The sequence below is a fragment of the Microtus pennsylvanicus genome, chromosome 15, assembly GCF_037038515.1.
Source record: "Microtus pennsylvanicus isolate mMicPen1 chromosome 15, mMicPen1.hap1, whole genome shotgun sequence".
NCBI lineage: Eukaryota > Metazoa > Chordata > Mammalia > Rodentia > Cricetidae > Microtus > Microtus pennsylvanicus.
In genome coordinates, this window is record NC_134593.1 from 29,426,474 (window position 1) to 29,445,568 (window position 19,095).

The 19,095-nt window shown below is 53.0% G+C and overlaps 1 protein-coding gene across 2 annotated transcripts in view; it reads left to right on the plus strand.

Annotated features, from left to right (window-relative positions):
• Positions 1–19,095, plus strand: part of Bin3 (bridging integrator 3) — a 36,899-nt gene that overhangs the window by 15,912 nt on the left and 1,892 nt on the right. For both annotated transcript variants that reach the window (XM_075949212.1, XM_075949214.1), the window contains exons 2-8: positions 2,487–2,535; positions 7,864–7,904; positions 8,259–8,320; positions 11,982–12,118; positions 12,652–12,692; positions 17,513–17,654; positions 17,807–17,941. In XM_075949212.1, the coding sequence (XP_075805327.1) occupies positions 2,487–2,535; positions 7,864–7,904; positions 8,259–8,320; positions 11,982–12,118; positions 12,652–12,692; positions 17,513–17,654; positions 17,807–17,941 (607 nt within the window). The remainder of the gene's footprint in view (positions 1–2,486; positions 2,536–7,863; positions 7,905–8,258; positions 8,321–11,981; positions 12,119–12,651; positions 12,693–17,512; positions 17,655–17,806; positions 17,942–19,095) is intronic.

The following is a 19,095-nucleotide window of genomic DNA, read 5'->3' on the forward strand; positions in this document are numbered from 1 at the left end:
TACCGATGCCCCTTAAGAGGGGGGGGTCATCAAAGCCAAGGGAAGTCTAGACATCGTCACACCAGGAGGCCGCTAAGGAGGAAACGCAGTGTGGTAGCCTGCGTGGGATCCGAGTTCTGGAAAGGGTGTTGAGCAGAAACTAAAGTAACTGACTAAAGCACAGATTTTAATGTCATTCCAGGTCCATTAATCATGACCAATGTACCATACCAATATAAGATGTTCATACGGCAGACAGGGCAGGGGCAGAGTAATTATGTTACTTCACAGTTTTTCTGGAAATCTAGAATAAAATGTATATTTTACTTAAAAGATGTTGTAACAGGTGGACGTGTCTTTGGAGCTAGCGGGCTGAACAGTAGTGCAGGGAGTCTGATGAAATGCTGCCTGACCATCAGTAACTGCAGTGGAGACCTGACTCTGTCTGCGGATCCATCGTCCCCCCTTGTGCTAACACACTCGGCTTCATACAGGCTCTCCTGCATTTGTAGGCTCTTGGCCATCAGCCCCAGCTGATCCCATAGACTCAGACCTAGAACAGTTCAGGAGCAAAACACTGAACCGTGAATGGCAGCGAGAAGCAGGGGCCCAGGGAAGCAACACAGTGACTCTGGGCCCAACACCGAATCTTTTTAAAATCTGTTTCCTTCCTGCAGCATGAGAGGGTTAAAGTGGGGAAACCTCTTTTCTGATGTCACGCTGCTCTACAAGGCCTGGGATGCTAAGGTGAGGGCTGCAGAGGCCATGACCCTGCAGGCGACAGCCACCAACTCTAGCTCCCTTGGGCTGTGGTCTGTCGTTCCAGATTCTGGGGCCATTCTGAGGGCTCTTCAGGATCCTCAGCCCACTCCCCACATTCTTGGGGTGTAGGTCCCTTGTAGGTAAGCAAGAGGGCCAGCTAGTCAGGCCGGTTTCCTCGTAGAGGAAGCTGGGTTTCAGAGAGACTGATTGGCTCAGTGGCAGAACCAGAGGGGCAGAGACTGGGTCTCCTTCCTGTTATCCTTGTCCCATTGCAGCTTTTTTCCCACAGAACCCAAGTGTGTGCAGCCTCCAAAGTGGTCCTCGAGAGTACATGTTCATCAGCCCTCAACTCCACTTCTCAGTCTTAGGGAAAGTGGTGGGGGCTGGGACAGAAAACCCAGCTCCCCCTTTTCCTCTTTAGGTCTGAGAAACTGAAACGACAGTTTCTCCCCCCAACCCCACCTCTCGTCAGTCCCACAGCAAACCTTTTCCCATCTGATGATGACACAGCCCAAGACACTTTGCTTTCCGCCAGACCCCAAAGGGTTAACTCTCCCAAATTATGGGGCTGGGTTAACAATAAACAGGATGTCCTCCAGAAATTAAATTTAAACCACCGTGACTCAGGCCAGCCCATCCCCTCAGCCAGATCGCTGTCTGGGGGTTATTATCGGTGGTTAATTATACCGTTGGGGTTAGCAGCAGTGTTGGTCAACTTGGGCCAGGTGGAGGCGGGCGCGGTAGAATGACTAAAGGAAGGATGGGAATGGAGCCTAAGGGTTGGTTAGAACAGCCTTGGCATCGTCAGCCCAGAAGCCGAGAGGAGAGTATTGAGAGGCTGTCTTTGGGGCTTCTTCCCAGAGCAGGCCCCTAGGTACACTTCCGACCTAGGGTCAGGACAGGTAGGGGAAACGCATTCCCCTCTCTGTCACCACTGGCACGAACCGTGTTGATTTTCTCACCTGGCCGCCAATGTGGACTAACAGGGTCCATGTTGTCAGGACCTGGAAGAAATCTCTCCGTTGCCTCTGTCAATCCACTCACTCTTGAGAGCAAGAAAGGGCACCAGGGCAGTGGCTAGTGGCTTAGAGCAGCCTGCTGGAGTAGCTGGAAGCTGGGCTGCGGCCCCCCTTCTGAGCCCCAGCCCCATGATCTCCCTTGTGTTAGCCCCAGCTTCTTCCAAATTAACCTGGAAACGTGGTAAACACGCTTCTTAGCAAGTCCCAAGCAGGCTTGGGCAGATGCTTCACCAAGCCCGCCACATTTCATCCTGTCTCTTTTTTTTAATAGAAATGTTATTTAATTTGTCCTCTCTCCTTAGCAGCCCCAGAAACCCTACCAGATACACTATAGCACCTGTGGGAAGCTGAGGGCCTCTTCCAGAAGATGAGGGATGTCTGTGGGCTTTTCTTAAGGGCATGTTTTCAAGAATGATAGCCGCTATAGGGAGCTGCGTTTCTCTCTTAGCGGTTCCTCAGGGCAAGGTTTGCAGAGCCGCAAAGTGTCTTCTTTCCCCCACTTTTCCAGTGTGTTTAAGTGACAGACCACTAAGAGGAATGACCATCTCAGCAGGCAGGAGTGACCAAGAGCATGGAGCATGGTCTATCCTAGAACCAAAGTGGATGCTATTGGCTCACATGCCCCATGAGGACTGGGGGAGCAAGCATTAATCCCCTCTGTGTATCTGCTCCTGCTGCCCCGCCTTACCTGTGTCTCACAACACCCTCTGTCTCTCCCTCTTACAGGATTCCATTTAAGATCGGGCAGCCCAAGAAACAGATCATTCCCAAAACCGTGAGTAATGCAGTTCTTGTGCCCTGAGTCTCGGTTGTGCCTCACATCACCTCAACCTCTGGGTTTTTCTCTGTCTTGGTCCTGTTGGTTGTTCTACATCTGAGCAGTCCTAGTCCCAGGAGAGCCCTGGAGCATACACTGCTCTCCAAGTATACAGACCATGATAGTGCCTAAGGCCTTTCTTTCTGGCCACCTCGACTACATTAAAAGACACGGCAGCTTCTCCAGGTAGTCCACATCTTTTTGTTTGCACAGAGTGGTATAGCTGCCATGATCCAGTCACTCTGTGCAATAGTAACGCCTACCCACCTCTGAGCCCATGATGTTTATCCCTGTTTTATGTCTAACACGGGAGAGGAGATCCTGGAATGTTAGCACTAGAAGCCCATGGACCTCACCTGGCCACACTGTCTGGTTTTTCGGTTGAGTGGTAGAGACACCATTAGATCTGAAAAGTCCCCTCCTGGAAAGCTGCAGTTAACATTCGGGGCTGTGGCTCTGGTCCCTCCTCCATCTATGCTTTGTGCTGCTCCCACTGTGCAGCCCCATCCGACCAGAGTAGCTTCTTCAGCCCCTCACACACAAGAGAGGCCTTGAGGGGTTTTGGTTTTGTTTTGCTTTTTAAGATTTATTTATTTTATGGGTGTTTGTGTAAGGGTGTCAGGTTCCCCTGGAGTTGTGAGCTGCCATGCGGGTGCTGGGAATTGAACCTGGATCCTCTGGAAGTGCTATGCTCTTAACCCTTGAGCCATCTCTCCAGCACCCAAGACCTTGGTTTTTAACATGAGTGAAGCCATACTGTGTCATGACAACTCAAGGTCCAGGACTCCCTTCCCAGTAGAGGCCCCTGTGCCCATCCTCTGAGCTCCTGCCATCCTCTTGGCCTCCCGCCTTCTCTCCTCGGCTCCACCACTAGAGCTAGAGGAACGATCCCACTTTGGTTTGGCAGGAAGTCCAACTCATCTGACCAGTGCCTCTATCTTCAGGAAGTCCAGAGATGGGTCACAGAAAGGAGCAGGGCTCAACTTAAAAGAGTCGCCCTCTGCCTCATAAAAAAGGCTGCTTGTAGCAGACTCGGTGTCGCCTCCGTGACTGACCATCTGTGGAGCCTCTCAGCTAAGACCCAGAAAGTCTGGGTGTGCAAATGCTGGGCTGCAGGCAGGGGAGGGTGTGGCTATGAGCCTCCAGAGAGTAATCTCAGCAGATCCAGAGGAGAAGTGGTTTTGAAAAGGGTCTTTTTTTCCTACTTTGTTCGCCCATGCAAACAAGAAGACAGAAATCCCTCCCTCCACCACGACTTTCATCTTTCCTTGATGGGGCTTTGATCCCCAGAGCAGGATGGGCTACAGAGCACTTTCCAGCTCCCTGCCAGAGTCTGTTGGTGGAAAGCCTTGGCTCCTGGGGGAGGGGCTAAAGATGGGAATTATTTATTTTGGTTTGTGGTTCCAGGGATTTCAGTCCATCATGATAGGGGATCCTAGAGCCCTTACTTTAAGGAATAGCAAAGATTCCCAGGGAAGAACAGACACCCCCCTGATAGCTTCCCTTGTCCCTTCCCTATGCTGTCTATGTCCTTGCCAGGGACTTGTCGTCCTTTAGTCTGTGGTGTCCCCTCCCCCAAATCGAGCAAGTATCCAGGTTAAGGAGCCAGGTTAGAGACTGATTCCCTGGATTACTACCTGGCTCTGCCTCTGTGTTATCTGTGGGTTTTGGCACACACCTTACTCTCTTCAAGCCTTAGCTTTCTCTTGTGTAAGGTAAGGGTACCCCCAGTATAGGAAGAGTCTCACATAAGCCAGTGCATATAAGGTACTTAGTGCAGTGCCTGGTCTGTAAGGAGCCCTCGCTGACAGCTGGCTTCCTCCAAAGCCATCAAGGACCCAGCAGTTCCACTCCCAGGTGCAGTGAAGTTGTGGATTAGGCCTGTGATCCTTCACCAACAATGAAAGCTAAGGCGTTTTCCTCCACCCAGCCTATTCCCCTCAGCTCCCAGGGTGCTTAAGTATAGGTAGCGAGACCCTGCCCTCTCTGGATCAGTTCTTGCTCACCTCTCCACTCCGAGCACAGGCCTGGGCTATGCAGATGTCTCCAAATCTCTGGCAGCTGTCCCTGGATGCTGGTGACGCACTCTGGGGTAGGAACAGATGTGACCGCCCAGGTTATTGGAAGTCATAGCAGCCCTGTCATGGGAAGAAATGTTCATATTATCTTCAGGGAGTTTCAGGAGGTTACTGGCTCGGGGTACCCAGCTGCCAGCCACAAAGAAAACATTGTCTTGGCTCTCACTGCTTGCCTGTGTTCAGGTTACCAGCGTGCATTCCATGATTGTTGAGACTGTGGCAGGAATGACATGTTCTCTGCAGCGACTGACCATTGACACTATGACAAGGACCACAATTCCTACCTCCTAATCCAACTTCTGTTAGTCTCCTCTGGAGCCTCAGAGTTTCTTAGCATAGAGAAAGAACATAAACACAGAAACACATATCACATACAGATACACACACACATACACACCATACACATACATATACACTCACAGCACACATACATACACAGTCACCACAGAAACCACACATACAGGGTGGTGGTGGTGCACGCCTTTAATCCCAGCACTCGGGAGGCAGAGGCAGGCGGATCTCTGGGAGTTCAAGGCCAGCCTGGTCTACAAGAGCTAGTTCCGGGACAGGCACCAAAGCCACAGAGAAACCCTGTCTCAAAAAACCAAAAAAAAAAAAAAAGAAAGAAAGAAACCACACACACACACCACATACATACCACCACACATATATATACCTACACACCATATACAGACATACAACAAACACACACACACACGGACAGGGGAGCTCTTTTAGATCTTGTGCACGTAGGAAAACACAAGAGAGACAAGGTTCCTAGCGAGTAGGTGCATTGCAAAACCAGGGCAAGGACAAGTAGCCACTCTGAACCCCTGCAACGAGGAAGATTTCAGACTTCAGCCCCTCTAATCCCCCTTAGCCCTGGAGCATACTGAAGGGGAGGTGCCGTCCACCCATAACATCCTTGCATGGCTCTCAGGATGCTTTCCCTGCCTCACTTTGACCTGACACGCCTTAGCCCTGGCATCAGAGCCACAGCCCCGCCTGCGGCCTCCTTTTCCCCTTTACCAGGAATTTGAGTTTGGAAGGAACTCAGCTTGTTCAATCACTAAGCAAGTGCCGAGCTCCTGCTGGGCAGGCTAGCCTAGGCATTGCCCTTGCACCCTGGGCCCGGGAGAATGTAGGGAGCATCATGTGGGGCTTGATTCTCCCTAGGCTATCCTTCAGCAGCCCGGCCCTGCCCGATCCCCTGACAGTCCGTGCACATGTGTTTACACTTGCATTGTTGACTGGCCTCCAGTTGCCTTTTGGCAAAGGCATCAAGCATTCAAAAACATTCAGATCTTTTCCACTTGGCTCTTTCCCTCAGAAGACATGCACCTTGGAATGTAACTCCGATGTGTCCCTTTATTCCATCAGCCATAATCTGAGGGCCTGGAATTCTGGTCCTACCCCAAGTGGTTGTCTTCTGGGGAGAAAGATGAGGGACCCATGAACTGCACCGTGGCTCCTGGAAGCAGGAGAGGTGGTGCTTCCGAGTTCCTCTGAGATGACCTTGAGTGACATCAATCAGAAAGAGCGTATGGCCACCCCAGCCAGCTTCTGTCTTCCAGAGACTGTGAGCTTCTGCTCCCCCTGAACAATCCCACCTGGCTGGGAGCTCGAAGGCCCCTCTGTACAAGTCCAAGCAGTCCCCAGCCAGGCAGACCAGGTGCTCTCTGACATCCCACACACATCAGCACTCCCAAGCATTGCAAAAGAGAAGGCTGGAAGCCAAAGGCAGCCGCTCAGGAGCTCAGCCCCACCACCCCAGGAGAGCAAGTGCCTGGGTATGTCTCCAGAAGAGTTTGGTTATTGCCAATAAATACTTAGTTTTCATTCTATACTTTGGGAAGTCAACACTAATAGGAAGAAAAATAAGACGCTCAGCAGCCACATCCTCTGGGCTGTAAAGGCTATGAAGTGCCAGTTATGTGGTACTCTGTAGCATGAGGTGCCATGCTTAGCCTCACCTGGTGCCATTCCCCAAGTACTTTTGGCTGCTGCTCTCTGTATTCCTATCTGCATCTCTAGGCTTTTGTTAACCCTCTCATGCCCAGCAAGCAAGAGAAGAACGTGGATGTTGCATTCTGCAATCACCAGTGTGGGCTGGGCACCCACCCACCCATGTATTACCTTCCCCCAAACAAGTGAGCCACTGAGCCTAGAGCAATGACCAAGTGAAACCACTCTGCTCAGATACCAGATGCTATTGACTTCAGAGTTCATTCCTCTCCACTGCCGTCCTGCACCACGTGCTGGGGAAATGACTCCGCTGGTCCAGCCTTTGATCTTAGGACATGGCATTGTCATCTACAGAGTTCACTTTCAAAAGCCACAGTTAAGTCACTGTTCGCACCTAAAGCGCAGGCCAGCGTGATAGCTCTGTAGGTAAACGCACTTGCTGTGTAAGCTTGAAAGCCTCTTCCCACCAGAACCCACAGTGGAAAGAGAACCAGTTCTTAAAAGTTGTCCTCTGACCTCCATGGATACACTCTGCCTGCCCTTACATATGCATCATAAACACAATAATGATAGTGATAATAAATTAGGGGAGGAGTGTTTGTTTGAGACAGGGTTTCTCTTTGTAACAGTCCTGGCTGCCCTGGAACTCGCTTGGTAGACCAGGCTGGCCTCAAACTCACTGAGATCCACCTGCCTCTGCCTCCCAAGTGCTGGAATTAAAGGTGTGCGCCACCACCAGCCAGCTACAAGATCCTTTTCAGTGTAGCCAAGGCCCAACAGCAGATTGGTCAGGTCTATGAGAAAGCTGTGGCTGAGAAGGGACCTCACAGCTAATACATGAACCCTGCAACTTGACTCGCTCACCTCTTCCTTGGTGCCCTGCTGACCCCTAGGTGGGGTCTCGTCATGTCAGATTCCCTTGACTGCCATCAGAGTTGGGATGAGGAAAGGGCACTAACAGAACCCCACCCTGGGGTGACAGAGCCAAGGCTCAATCCTTTGAGACTTGCCAGCTAGCCTGGTTGGCCCCTCTGGGAGGAGAGGCCTTCTCCCTAAGTCAAACACTTCATTAGTTTGGGAACACAGGGACACTGTTGTTAATGATGGGCTAGAGCGTGTCGGGACTGGACAGCGCTGTTGCTGCAGGCTTGGGGGAGGGCGTGGAGCGAGTTTCAGTAAGCGGGGTGATGTTTTCCACCGTGTTGTCATTGCCCCATTGATTGAGCTCGCTCTTTCCCTACAGGTGGAGAGAGACTTTGAACGGGAGTATGGGAAGCTGCAGCAGTAAGTGTCAAACTCCAGAAGGGTGAGATGGGAGATTGCTGGGCTTGTGCTTCATGCCAGGGCTACCTGCCCTGCCTCCTCCTGGCCAAGTCAGGCTCAGCCAGGGAGCCTCTGGGCCCTTTGTCCATTTACAACTAGAGACCGAAGACAGCGCCAACAGAGACTGGCTATAGGAAGGTCATTAGCGCATAGGCGCTGGGTGATTGGCCTCATGCAGAGCCTCAGGTGGCATGGCGATCTGTGGGGGGTGTGGCACAGAGAGCGTCTTCTCTCCCTGCTAGGCTTACCTGAGGCAGAGAAGTGGGGGGCCCTAGTGCTGTGAGGCTAGGGGCCCACCTGCTCCTTGCCTTTCAGGCTGGAAGAGCAAACCAAGCGCCTGCAGAAGGACATGAAGAAAAGCACCGATGCCGACCTGGGTAAGCGGCCCCTCCCTGTGTCTGCTGAGGCAGATGGATGCCCGTTTCCTCAGATCCTCAGGGCTGACTCAGAAGTCGCCTGCTCAGAAAACAACATGCACTGAACCTAAGAAGAGGCCTGAGAGAAGCCATTCTCTCTGATCAGATCGCCACGTCCCATAGGGTCCTGCCACTCCGTGGGGACAGATGCTCCCGGGTCCTGTTAGGATGGTATTATAGCCAGCAAAAGTCTCTACGGCAAGTCCCTTCCCTGCCTCAGTGTCAGGGCCAGAGAGAGAGGGCAGCACGGCCTTTGTGGCAGAAGTGGGCAGCTTGCCTCTCCCATGGCAACAGCAGCTGAAGGTGCTATCCAGCTGAGCAGATGAGTCAGCAAGCTGAGCCAGGGAAACTTCAGGACCATTCTGTCATTACAGAGGGCACAGAAAGGCCTCTAGTGAGGGCCAGCAGGTGCTAGCAAATGGTCAGGACTAGGGAAACTCTTGGCCAAAGAAACTTGTTCAGGAAAAACTAGGCCCCGAGGCCCCAGTGACTAAGGCATTTTGGGTCAGAGAACATCAAGAGGCTGTGTCACTAGTGACAGAGAACATATCCCTTACTGTCCCCACCAAGCACCAGCCTGATGGTCTCTAACCCAACACTGCCCCTAACCTCACTGTGCCTTGTCTGGGAAATACCCACATCGCTGGTCCTCAGCCCTGTGGCTTGCTGTGATGGTGAAGCTGTATGTTTGGTGTAAAGCCCTGAGAGCAGCATAGTCACCAGCATGCTTCTATTAAGAGCAGTGGTACTGCCAGCAGCAGCAATAGCAGAAGTAGCTGCAGCAAGGCTTCTCCAGATTCCAAAGAGAGGGATGTGCGCATGTCACTTTACAGTAGGGACTTCAGAGAGACAGGTTTGACCAGAACAACCCACCGTCTCCCACTTGACAAATCCTGGTGGAGAAGCATCTTGCTCCAGGCACATGTCTCAGTGCTAGGGATTCACCAGAGTCAAGACAGGAACCTCCACCCTAGGAGAGAAGGCATGCAAGAAATCAGTAACCGTGCATTCTAGCACCATGCAATGGCCCATGCAATGAAGGACTGTAAAGGGGTGGGGAGTAACCGGTGCTGCCTTAGGTGGGATGAGCAGGGAAGCCTCTCTCGGGAGGTATCCCTGTACCTGAAAGAATAAGGGAGTACTCTCTGTGCCTGGGAGAACACTGCAGCAAAGGCCCTGAGGTGGCCTAACCCGAGTGGTTGTGCTCACTGACCCAGAGGCAGAAGAAGAACTGAAGGCCCACCTGGTTCGTTCAGCCACATGGTGTAATGGTGTCTTGTGGTAGTCACCGAGTGTTTGAACAGCCACAGAGGAAATCCACCTACAGTACATCTTCTTAACTAAGACTGACAGGGCGGGTGAAATGTCCATCTTTTGTTTTGTTTTGTTTTGTTTTGTTTTGTTTTGTTTTATTTTTTTGAGACAGGATTTCTCTGTGTAGCCTGGCTATCCTGGTACTTGCTCTGCAGACCAAGCTGTCCGGGAATTCACAGAGATCCTGCCTCTGCCTCCCAAGTGCTGGGATTAAAGATGTGCACCACCACCACCTGGTGTCTGTCCTTTAAAAATGGAAATTGTTTTGTCAGTCACCTGAGGCAGAGTTTTTTGGTTTTGTTTTTAAACCTTTTATTCTTTTATTTACTTTGTGTGTGTGTGTGTGTGTGTGTGTGTGTGTGTGTGTGTGTGTGTGTGTTCGTTCATGTGGGTATGAGTTTCAGATTGCCTGGAGCTGGAGTTACAGGCAATCCTGAGACCCTTTGTGGGTACTAGAAGCTGCACTTGGGTTCTCTGGAAGAACAGCAAGTGCTCTTAATTGCTGAGCCATCTCACCAGCCCACCTGCCTGTTTCTGGCTGGCTTGTTTTCTGACTGCTCTAAGCTAGGACGCACTAATGGGGGAGGGGTGCTCACTGCAGTAACCAGACCTATCTTAGTGTCTGACTGTCTGCCCCAAGAGTAGAATCCAGATTCAGGTAACACAGTGGTATCCAGATGCCATCTGAAAGATCACAGGATGGTGGACAGCTCGGGGTGGGTTGAGAACCTACCATTGTCCCACTTGGCATGCAGTAGAAAAGGAAACCCTTGATAGGCCCAAAGCCTTGGGGTTGCCCCATTTTTGCCAGGTACTAGGACTCGGCTGGTTACTTACACCTTCTTTATTCCTTCAATAGACACACTGAACAGCTTCTGATCTGAGAGAGAAATGTCTTCCTAGGGAGCCGCTGCTATTGCCAAAGCCCTGGCAGAACCGCCCGCCTTCTTGGTCTGTGCCCTCAAGCTTCTCTGTCAACCCCAAGGCTGTGGGCTAGTCTGAACGTGACTCCCACCTTACTTCTGTCATTCCTGAGCCAGGGCCAGGCTCGGGAGCGGGTCTGACTTTCACGGAGGGCCATCACATCACTTGCCACCACCTTCCAGCAAGGGAGCCGCTGGCACCAGCTTCCCACACCACTGAGGGGTCAGAGTAGAAATGGAGCAAGGATTTTGTTTCCATAGTGAGACATCACAACCAAGTAGACATCAGGAGTCTGCAAGGAAGAGACCTTGACTACAGAGTCTATTATCCACTCCTCCCACTCTTCAACTAGACTTTGGGAGCTCAGTCCAGTGTTCCGATGTGAGTCTCTGCCTCTGTTTCCATCAGTTGCTGGATGAAGGTTCTATAGTGATATTTAAGATATTCATCAGTCTGACTACAGGGCAAGTCAAGATCAGGCCCCCTTCTTTTTCTTTCTTAATGGTTCCTACAGTTACTGCATGCCTTAAAATCAATAGCAGCTTAAGTGCTGTGACACTCAAGTAATAGTAAAATAAATTCCAGCCAAGGATGGTAGTGCATGCTTTTAATCCCACCTCTTAGGAGGCCGAGGCAGAAGATCACTGCCCATCTGGGGCTTCATAGTGAGGCCAGCCTGGAGGCAGTACACAGTACAATTTAGAACAACAGTAACAGGACACTCATCTGTTACTCCTCAGCCTTTTGGCCAAGGTCACATGCCAGATTTGTCTTCCACTCCAATACTCAGTCAGATATGTTAGAAACTGGTGTGGACAGTGTTGAGCCAGCCTGGTCCTTCTCTAGGCCCTCTGCCTATCCCTCTATAATTTCATGTATAAATAATGGAAAGTTAAAAATGAGCCCTAGATCAAGAGCCTCAAATTTAACATCGAGTCTCCATCCTCCTCGGTGCTGCCTGGGACTTCTGGAAAGCCCACAGCACTTCAAGCTTTCACCCTCTGTCCAGTCTGGATAAGTGGACTAGCTCTGGGGTGCAGAGGGGTACATGAGACAGTCCAGGCGGGCAACCCACCTACAATATGGGTTCTTGTATTCTGCGATTATTGACTTAGCATCTTTAGAGCAGAAATGTGTTGTACAGCTTCCCACCCACACTTGGTTGGTCCTAGAACAACCTAGGAGTTTTTCTTCGTGGCTAGGAGTTGTGGTAAGCACCACGGAGCATGTCACATAGCTTTTTGGAACCTCAACGTTCTGGTAGCCATGGCATAGGCAGAGGTGCTCAGGTCAGACCCCTAGGCCAGAGGAGGTCAAGGAACACTAAGGAGATCATGAAATTTGGCCCTCTGGGAACTCACAGATCTTTTAACCTCCTTAACAGCTATGTCCAAATCTGCTGTGAAGATCTCCCTGGACCTACTCTCCAACCCCCTGTGCGAGCAGGACCAGGAGTTTCTGAACATGGTGACAGCCCTAGACACAGCTATGAAACGGATGGACGCCTTCAACCAGGAGAAGGTAAGCAGGTCTTGTTGCCAGTAGCCAGTGCTTGCCCCCTTCCCCTCGGGCCTACATAGATACAGTGCCCATCATAGCTTGTAAGTGGTGCTGGGGTTTCAGCCTCCTAAGGCCTGATGTTCCCCAAGCCCAGCTCTTCCCAAACCAGGCTGTTCAGTTGCCCATGTCTCCTGTGAGGCATGTCACCGAGGCCACAATGAAGCCACGAGGTGCCTACAGCAGCCACACTCTGCAGGACAGCTTTGCCCGCCCATCCCTCCACACTGAGCAAAGCTGTTACAAACCTGGCCCAGTAGCACTGACAGGAAAAGCCTGGCCTGAGACCAGACCCAGCCCTAGGTGTGGCCCTCGGGGTCCCTGGTTGGCCTCTCCCTCTCCTCTGGCTGCAGAATATGGATACTGTATTGCCTGTCTCACCCGGATCCCCTCTTGCCCAGCTCTCAGGACTCTGGCTTCTGGGGAAGCTGGGGCCTTCTCCTTCAGAAGAGTCTAGAGCTCTCAGTTTGGATGCTGTTTAATTCTTCTTTTGGCAGGTGAACCAGATCCAAAAGACAGTGATTGAACCCCTGAAAAAGTAAGTAAGGTTATCCAAGGAAATGGGCCCCAGGCACTTGTGGGAAAAGCAGACCAGCTAGCCACTTGGGGACCAAGGAGCATTTCTAGCAGCATGTCCCCAGCTTCCCATGACAAGGAACAGCAGGGACACCAGCCATACATCGTGTCCCGTGTTCGAGGCTCCTGGTTGCTGCCAAGCACCAGCACTGCCTAGTCCATCTGTAGGGGACAGAGCCGCTCATGTCCATGGTGCCAGACGCTGCCCTGGTGGTCTTTTGGCCCCTTCCCCTTTGCCTCTGGCTGATTGCAGCGAGCAGAGCTCCTGGCCAGCACTCAGCAGACATGAGCAAGGCCTTTCATCTCACAGCCGGCCTGGGATGCAGCTGCCTACAGCACTCTACTTTGGAAGCGTGGGGGTGGCTGCACATGGGGAAGGGCACAGCAGTGGCGGCCTGATCACATCCTGCTTGGGAAGGTCCCCTCACTCGTGACCTGGGAGAGTGACTCCGTCTTTGGTCCTGCAGGCCCTGGTCAAGGATCAGACAGGCTTGTCCTGTGGGTCCCCAGGGGAGGAGGCTGGCCCGAGCCTTGCCTTGAAGCTCCTGAGTGCTTCCTCTCTCCTGGCCTCTCCCAGCCTGCTCTGACCTAGAAAGGCTCCCGCTCCGTGCTGCAGCTGTACTTTATTACCTCTTCTGCGGTGGTCCCGGCAGTCGCCTTGCCAGGGCGAGGCAGTGCGCCTCTGCTTCATTATCATTAGGCCAGGATCAAGCTGGAGGAAGATGAAGAGAATCGTTTTTGATCCTACAGTCTGGGTGTTGAGGAGTGCTATTCTTCCCTGTTCACGTCTGGGAGTGGGATTAGGAACAGCCTCCCTAGCCTCGTCAGTGCCTCTTCCCAACGCGGGACCTGCAGATGCCGTGAGGCCAAGCCTGGCCCATGCCCACCACCCCAGCCCCATCAGCTTGGGCTCTCGAACCCCTCCCTGCCTCTTAGTTAGAGTTCATCCCCAACCACAGGTTCTGTATGGGGCCTGAGTGCAGAAGGAGCTGTTCATTTGATCTGGTGCCCAAGATAGATTCAGAGCTGAATGGAAGGCTCTCAGAGGGGTGCGCTCTTGTGCACAGAGAAGTCTGCTGTGCTGGAGATACAGGGGGCCCAGAGGCAGCCACAGGCACCCAGAGTTGGCAGAGTTTGGCAGGACTGCCAGCTCAGAGAACTAGGGGGGTGACTACCTTCTCGATTTCACAACCAACGAGGCGGCATTGAAATCGGATCTCTGGCTTCTGCAGCCAAGTAGAGAGAAACCCCGGCTGCTTCCCACCAAGCTCGCAGCCCACCACCTGCCAGGAAGGTGGGGGCGTGGCAGAGGGGGCGGCCACCATCTCCGCCATGGATCCGCTGACCTCTGTGTGAGTCTCGGGCCTGGCTGGCTTCTGCAGCCCACAGCCAACATACAATCCCCCATGACCACAGAAACCACCACTGCCTGTTACCTCCTCCCCGCTTGCATCCTTGTGCCAGGAGAGAAGCTCCCAGGGACCCCAGCACCGGAAACAGGAAACTGCAGCTTTCCTGTCCTCTAATGAAGATCATGGCCACCCTGTCGCCCCCAGCATCTCCCGCAAAGGGGGCTCGGGCTCTAATCCCCCAGCCCCTGGGTTGTTCACATGTCGGATGGGGATGCTTTCAATTTCCCTTTCCTGGTGGGCGGAAGATCCCGGCTGTGTGGGCACAGATGAGGAATGGCAGGCATTCCCCACCAGGCCGGCTGCTCCCAGCCCACCTCCCAGCCGGCCTCTTTCCCTCACCACTCTCTCCTCACCCCACGCTTTACCTCCCTGGGGAGCAAGCTTGGTGTTGAACCCTATGCCAGGCAAGAAATGGGTACCTCCTAGGCTGAACTCCATCTTTGAAGATCAATGTGCATCTGTCCTTGGTACTTACAGACTGGGAACTCAGGCAAGTGAGCCCAGGTGTGCGTGCTGCTATATTGAGCAGGGGCAGTGTCCCAGCAACCCCACTGGCAGAAATTTGTCCAGTTCCTTGGTGTGGTAAAGTCGGTACCTAGAAGCAGGGTTCAGTGAACTAAGTGTGCTTGAGGGTGTAGGATTTGAATGGGGCCAAGGAGCAGAATATGGCCCGTCTCTTACCCCTAATTTATCAAGGGGCAGCTGAGAGCAGCAGAGGCTCTGACGTCTCCGCCGTGTGTATTTGAAGCAGACCTGTAGAAATGTAAGCTTTGTGCCTCGAGAGCCGGGCCCATGTGTCGTGGTGGCCAGGAGATCAGCAGGAACCCTGTGAGGTCCAAGAGCGTATCTGGGGAAGGTCCAGCAAGGGACCAGCCCACGCCTGTCTTCACCTTCTGCACCCTAGTTAGCTCACATCTAGACTGGACCCTGCTGTCAGGTAACTGGCGGGATCTGTCCAAGGCTGGAAAGTAGGCACTCTTCCTGTGAGTGACGTCAATAGCCCCTCAGGTGAAGAGAGCGTGAGTCCTGTCCCTTGTCTCACGGACTCCCAGTCCTAGGTCCACAGCTAGATTCCCCTTTGTTAGGGACTCATCTCCAGTAGCCTGAGCTGCTAACCAAGCTCAGGTCTCAATCAGCTCTTAGCCTGACTGAGAAGTACTGCTGTAGGAGACAGATCTGAGGGAGACACGCGAGTCCCCAAAGAGTCAGGAGCCTCTGCTAGGCCAGCAGGACGAGTGGCACCTGCAGAGGGTGGTGGTCTTGACGCCTGTGGGCTTCTGAGAAGGAGTGCATGCTATTTAGTAGTGCTGTCTAGACACCACACATCCCTATAACCCCTGGGCTGTGCTAGCCTTGGTCTCCCAGCTCAGCACTTTGACCTGTGTCCTTCATGAGCTGGCCAGGTCATCAAGTATTAGAATTAATACTCTCAGGAGGTGGGACTTGGTCTTGAAGATGACAACCATGGAAAAGGACTAGGATCGTGGGCTAATATCCAAGCTGTGCTGAGACTGGCATGTACCCAGGGCTGCATACCCAGCCAGCATTGCACCAAGGCCATTTCACACCTGCAGGCTGTCCTTCACACAGTGCCTTTGTTTCTTGTGATGCCCACCTGCCCTCCTGAGAGGTGAGTTCCAGTGAGCAAAGAGATCCTGAGACCTGGGCAGGAAAAAGTACTCCACCTCCGCCTCCTGCCTGTGTCTCATTCTTACCCTGTCTCTGACCCCTAGCCCTGGGGCCACCCAAGCAGCAGGCTGTTCCTGACAACAGGAGCAGGCTACTGGGGCCCTTTGTTCTCTTGGGATAGAGGGAGGGGCAGGGTGGTAGTTCTCAGGCCCGGGCACCTGTTCCCTTGAGCCGCACACTGCCCAGCTGCCCAGGAAGGGAGAGGGGGCTCCAGAGCAGCTGAATGGCCAGGCACAGCTGCCTTGACATAGGCAATGTGCTTGGCTCCTCCCAGTGTGACCTGGTGGTGCCTGGTCCCCATACGTGCAGAGCCCCATGGGTTCACATCTTCTACCTGTTAGAGCACCTCATCACATCTTATTTACTATTCAGGCCCTATGACTGCGGTCTCAGAGAAATCCTGATGGCCTTGGCCCACTAGCGTCTTCAGGAAAGCCATGAGCCCACTTTGAAGGTTAAGCACAGGAACTGGTTTCAGTGGCCTTTGAGAGGAAGCCCTTTGTGTCACCCTGATCTGCTCCTGGAATCTGCTGCTTGCTTGGGGCACCCTGATGCCTGGCTGGGTCATATTCTCTATTCTCTAACAGTAGTCAATATTCTCGTCTGTGTATCCCTGACTTGTTGAGGCTTTAGGTACTGAATTCATGAGGTTGGGAATAGGGCCTCCTGCAGGTCGAAGCCTACCCTAAGAATCCAGGTGTTCTCTCAGCTCTGGTTGCCTCAGCCACTGCCTGGGGTCCCAGTGAGAAGATCCCCATCCCCCTGACTCCTGTTTGCCTTGTCACCCTCTCTGGGCTCTTCCTGGATAAGCTGACTCTTCTGGTCCCAGGTCACCAACTGTGTCTCTCCACCTGAGTGACCAAAGGCATTGAATAACTTGGTTGCTTTTCCATACCATACCAGGCTGTCAGAGCTCCTGGCTGACACAGTAGGCACCTCATGGTGTGGTAGGGAAGCCTTGTACAGTGCCAAGGTCAGCCACAGCCCCTTAAGGCTTTGCATACCCCATTTTCTCACTTCCGGGAGACCTGCTTACAAGGTCGCCTCACCTCCGTCCTTCATCTGTGTCAAAAAGAATGTTTACTCTTGTCTGGGCCCCGAAAGGTGGCCCTGGTGATGATAGTTACAGTCAGATACCAACTTTAACATACAGCCTCTGAATGGCCAGTCTTCTGAGTGGTCATCCCACACTCCTTTTTCCCGGCTTTTTGTGGGAGAGCCATAGCGTTTGTGTTTCTCCACAGGCTGTCATTTGTTGTCACCTGTCAGTGGCACTGTGGTGCAGTAGGAAAGGTGCTGGCAAACTCAGAAACTTCTGGTCCTTTCTGGATCATCACCACCTGATTGCGGCCTTGACTTCCCCTGCTGGTGTGTTTTGTTTTGTTTTTTAGTGTATTCAGGAGTATCATCCCCGCCATTCTCTGTGATGGGGCTCAGGGTATGTAGGGCGACAGCAACATGGCAAGGAGCACTCTTGTTCCCAGCCCCCCCTGCAGTCTAGGGAGCGCACTCAGTACTGTCTGCTGCCCCCATCTCATCCTGCCAGCACAAGTCCCACAGCTTCAGAGCCTGTTGGGTCTGGCACATAGCAGGTGTGTCATACATGTTTCTGAGTAAGGGGTGACTGTCAGAACCACACATACACACGACAAGCCTGTTCCAACCCGGCTGTGCCCAACAGGTTTGGCAGCGTATTCCCAAGCCTCAACATGGCAGTGAAACGGCGGGAGCAGGCCTTGCAGGACTACCGGAGGCTGCAGGCCAAGGTGGAGAAGTACGAGGAAAAGGAGAAGACTGGCCCAGTGCTGGCCAAGCTCCACCAGGTACAGCGGGAGGGGGAAGGAGGGGAGCAGCAAGGTAAACAGAACAATTGCCCGGAGGTCCTCACATGGGGACCCGCAGACCCAGGACCCTCGCTGTTCCCACACCCTGCCCCCTTCAGCGACAGCCCTGACACCAGGGTCTTGTTCCCCAGGCCCGAGAAGAGCTGCGGCCTGTGCGGGAAGACTTCGAGGCCAAGAACAAACAGCTCCTGGATGAGATGCCACGGTTCTACGGCAGCCGACTTGACTACTTCCAGCCCAGCTTTGAGTCCCTGATCCGGGCACAGGTGAGGCGAGGCTCCCCCTTGGGGAATAGTCTTTGTCAGAGCCCAGTTCCCATTGATATAGCTATGTTCTGCAGACAGCAGCATCTTCCTGCCCCAGGCACTCTTGAGAATTCATGTAGTGCCCCAGCCGGCCCTGGTGCCCAGCACTGATGTCATGCAGGAGCTTCTCTTGGGCATCCTCCATTCCACTTGATTCCAGCCCTGTGATGGACAGGGTTCCTTTTCGTTTAACCCTTTGCCCCTTGAGTTCTTCCTCCTACATTCAAGCAGCAAGACCCCAGACTGCATCTTTATCCACCATTTTAACTGGGCAGGTCTTTTGTAGAGGTGGTTGGGAGGCCAGTAGAATGAATGCCCGAGGACCCAATAGGAGACTTCCATTAGCAGGAGACCTACAGGAGCCCTAACTGAGCTTCCTAAGGAGGAGTCCTGGACCAACTCTGAGATGCTGGCCTCTAGGTGTAATGCTCCCCCTAGTGGAAAGACAGTGGAGTGCAGGTTGGTATGGACGTGGTAGCCAGAGAGCTGGACACAGGCCAGAAACACACCCCAGTGTCTCCTACCACCGGGGTGGGGGGCCCAAATGGGAGGGTATGCAGCTCCTGCCCTCTCTTCCCCATTCATCTTCAGGCAAATTTTAACTAGGATTGTTCTTCCCACTGGTGAGGTGGGAGAGGCAGTGGTACTGAAGCCAGGAGCAGGTCTTCTCCACACCGACACCCTGCAACTGATCACAGGTGCTGGCTTCCATCTCAGGATCCCAGCACTAACTGGTCCCCAAGCTAAAGGTTTCCTGTCCCCAAGCTCTGCCTGCCCTATTTGTTTTACCTGGGCCTCTGGTGCCCTCCAGTGGACAACCTCATTTCCTCGTTGCTTCCTTAGTCACAAGCGCCCTGAGTAAAGAAAGCCTGATCCACATTTCCCATCCAAAGGCATGGGCCAGAATATATCAAGAAGCCCAGGCAAGGTGCACACTGGAGCCTAGACTTGCTAATGCCCATGTTTTCAGTCTGGTGCTCTCTCGGGAGTGAGACTGAGATACTCAGGAGGAGGGTGTTCTACTGTTGTCCCTGCAGGCAAGGGCCACCTTCCAGCTGCTGCCCCCTTTGTAGCTTTAGAGGGGAGCTGCTGGCCTGCCCTCTTTTGCTATGACA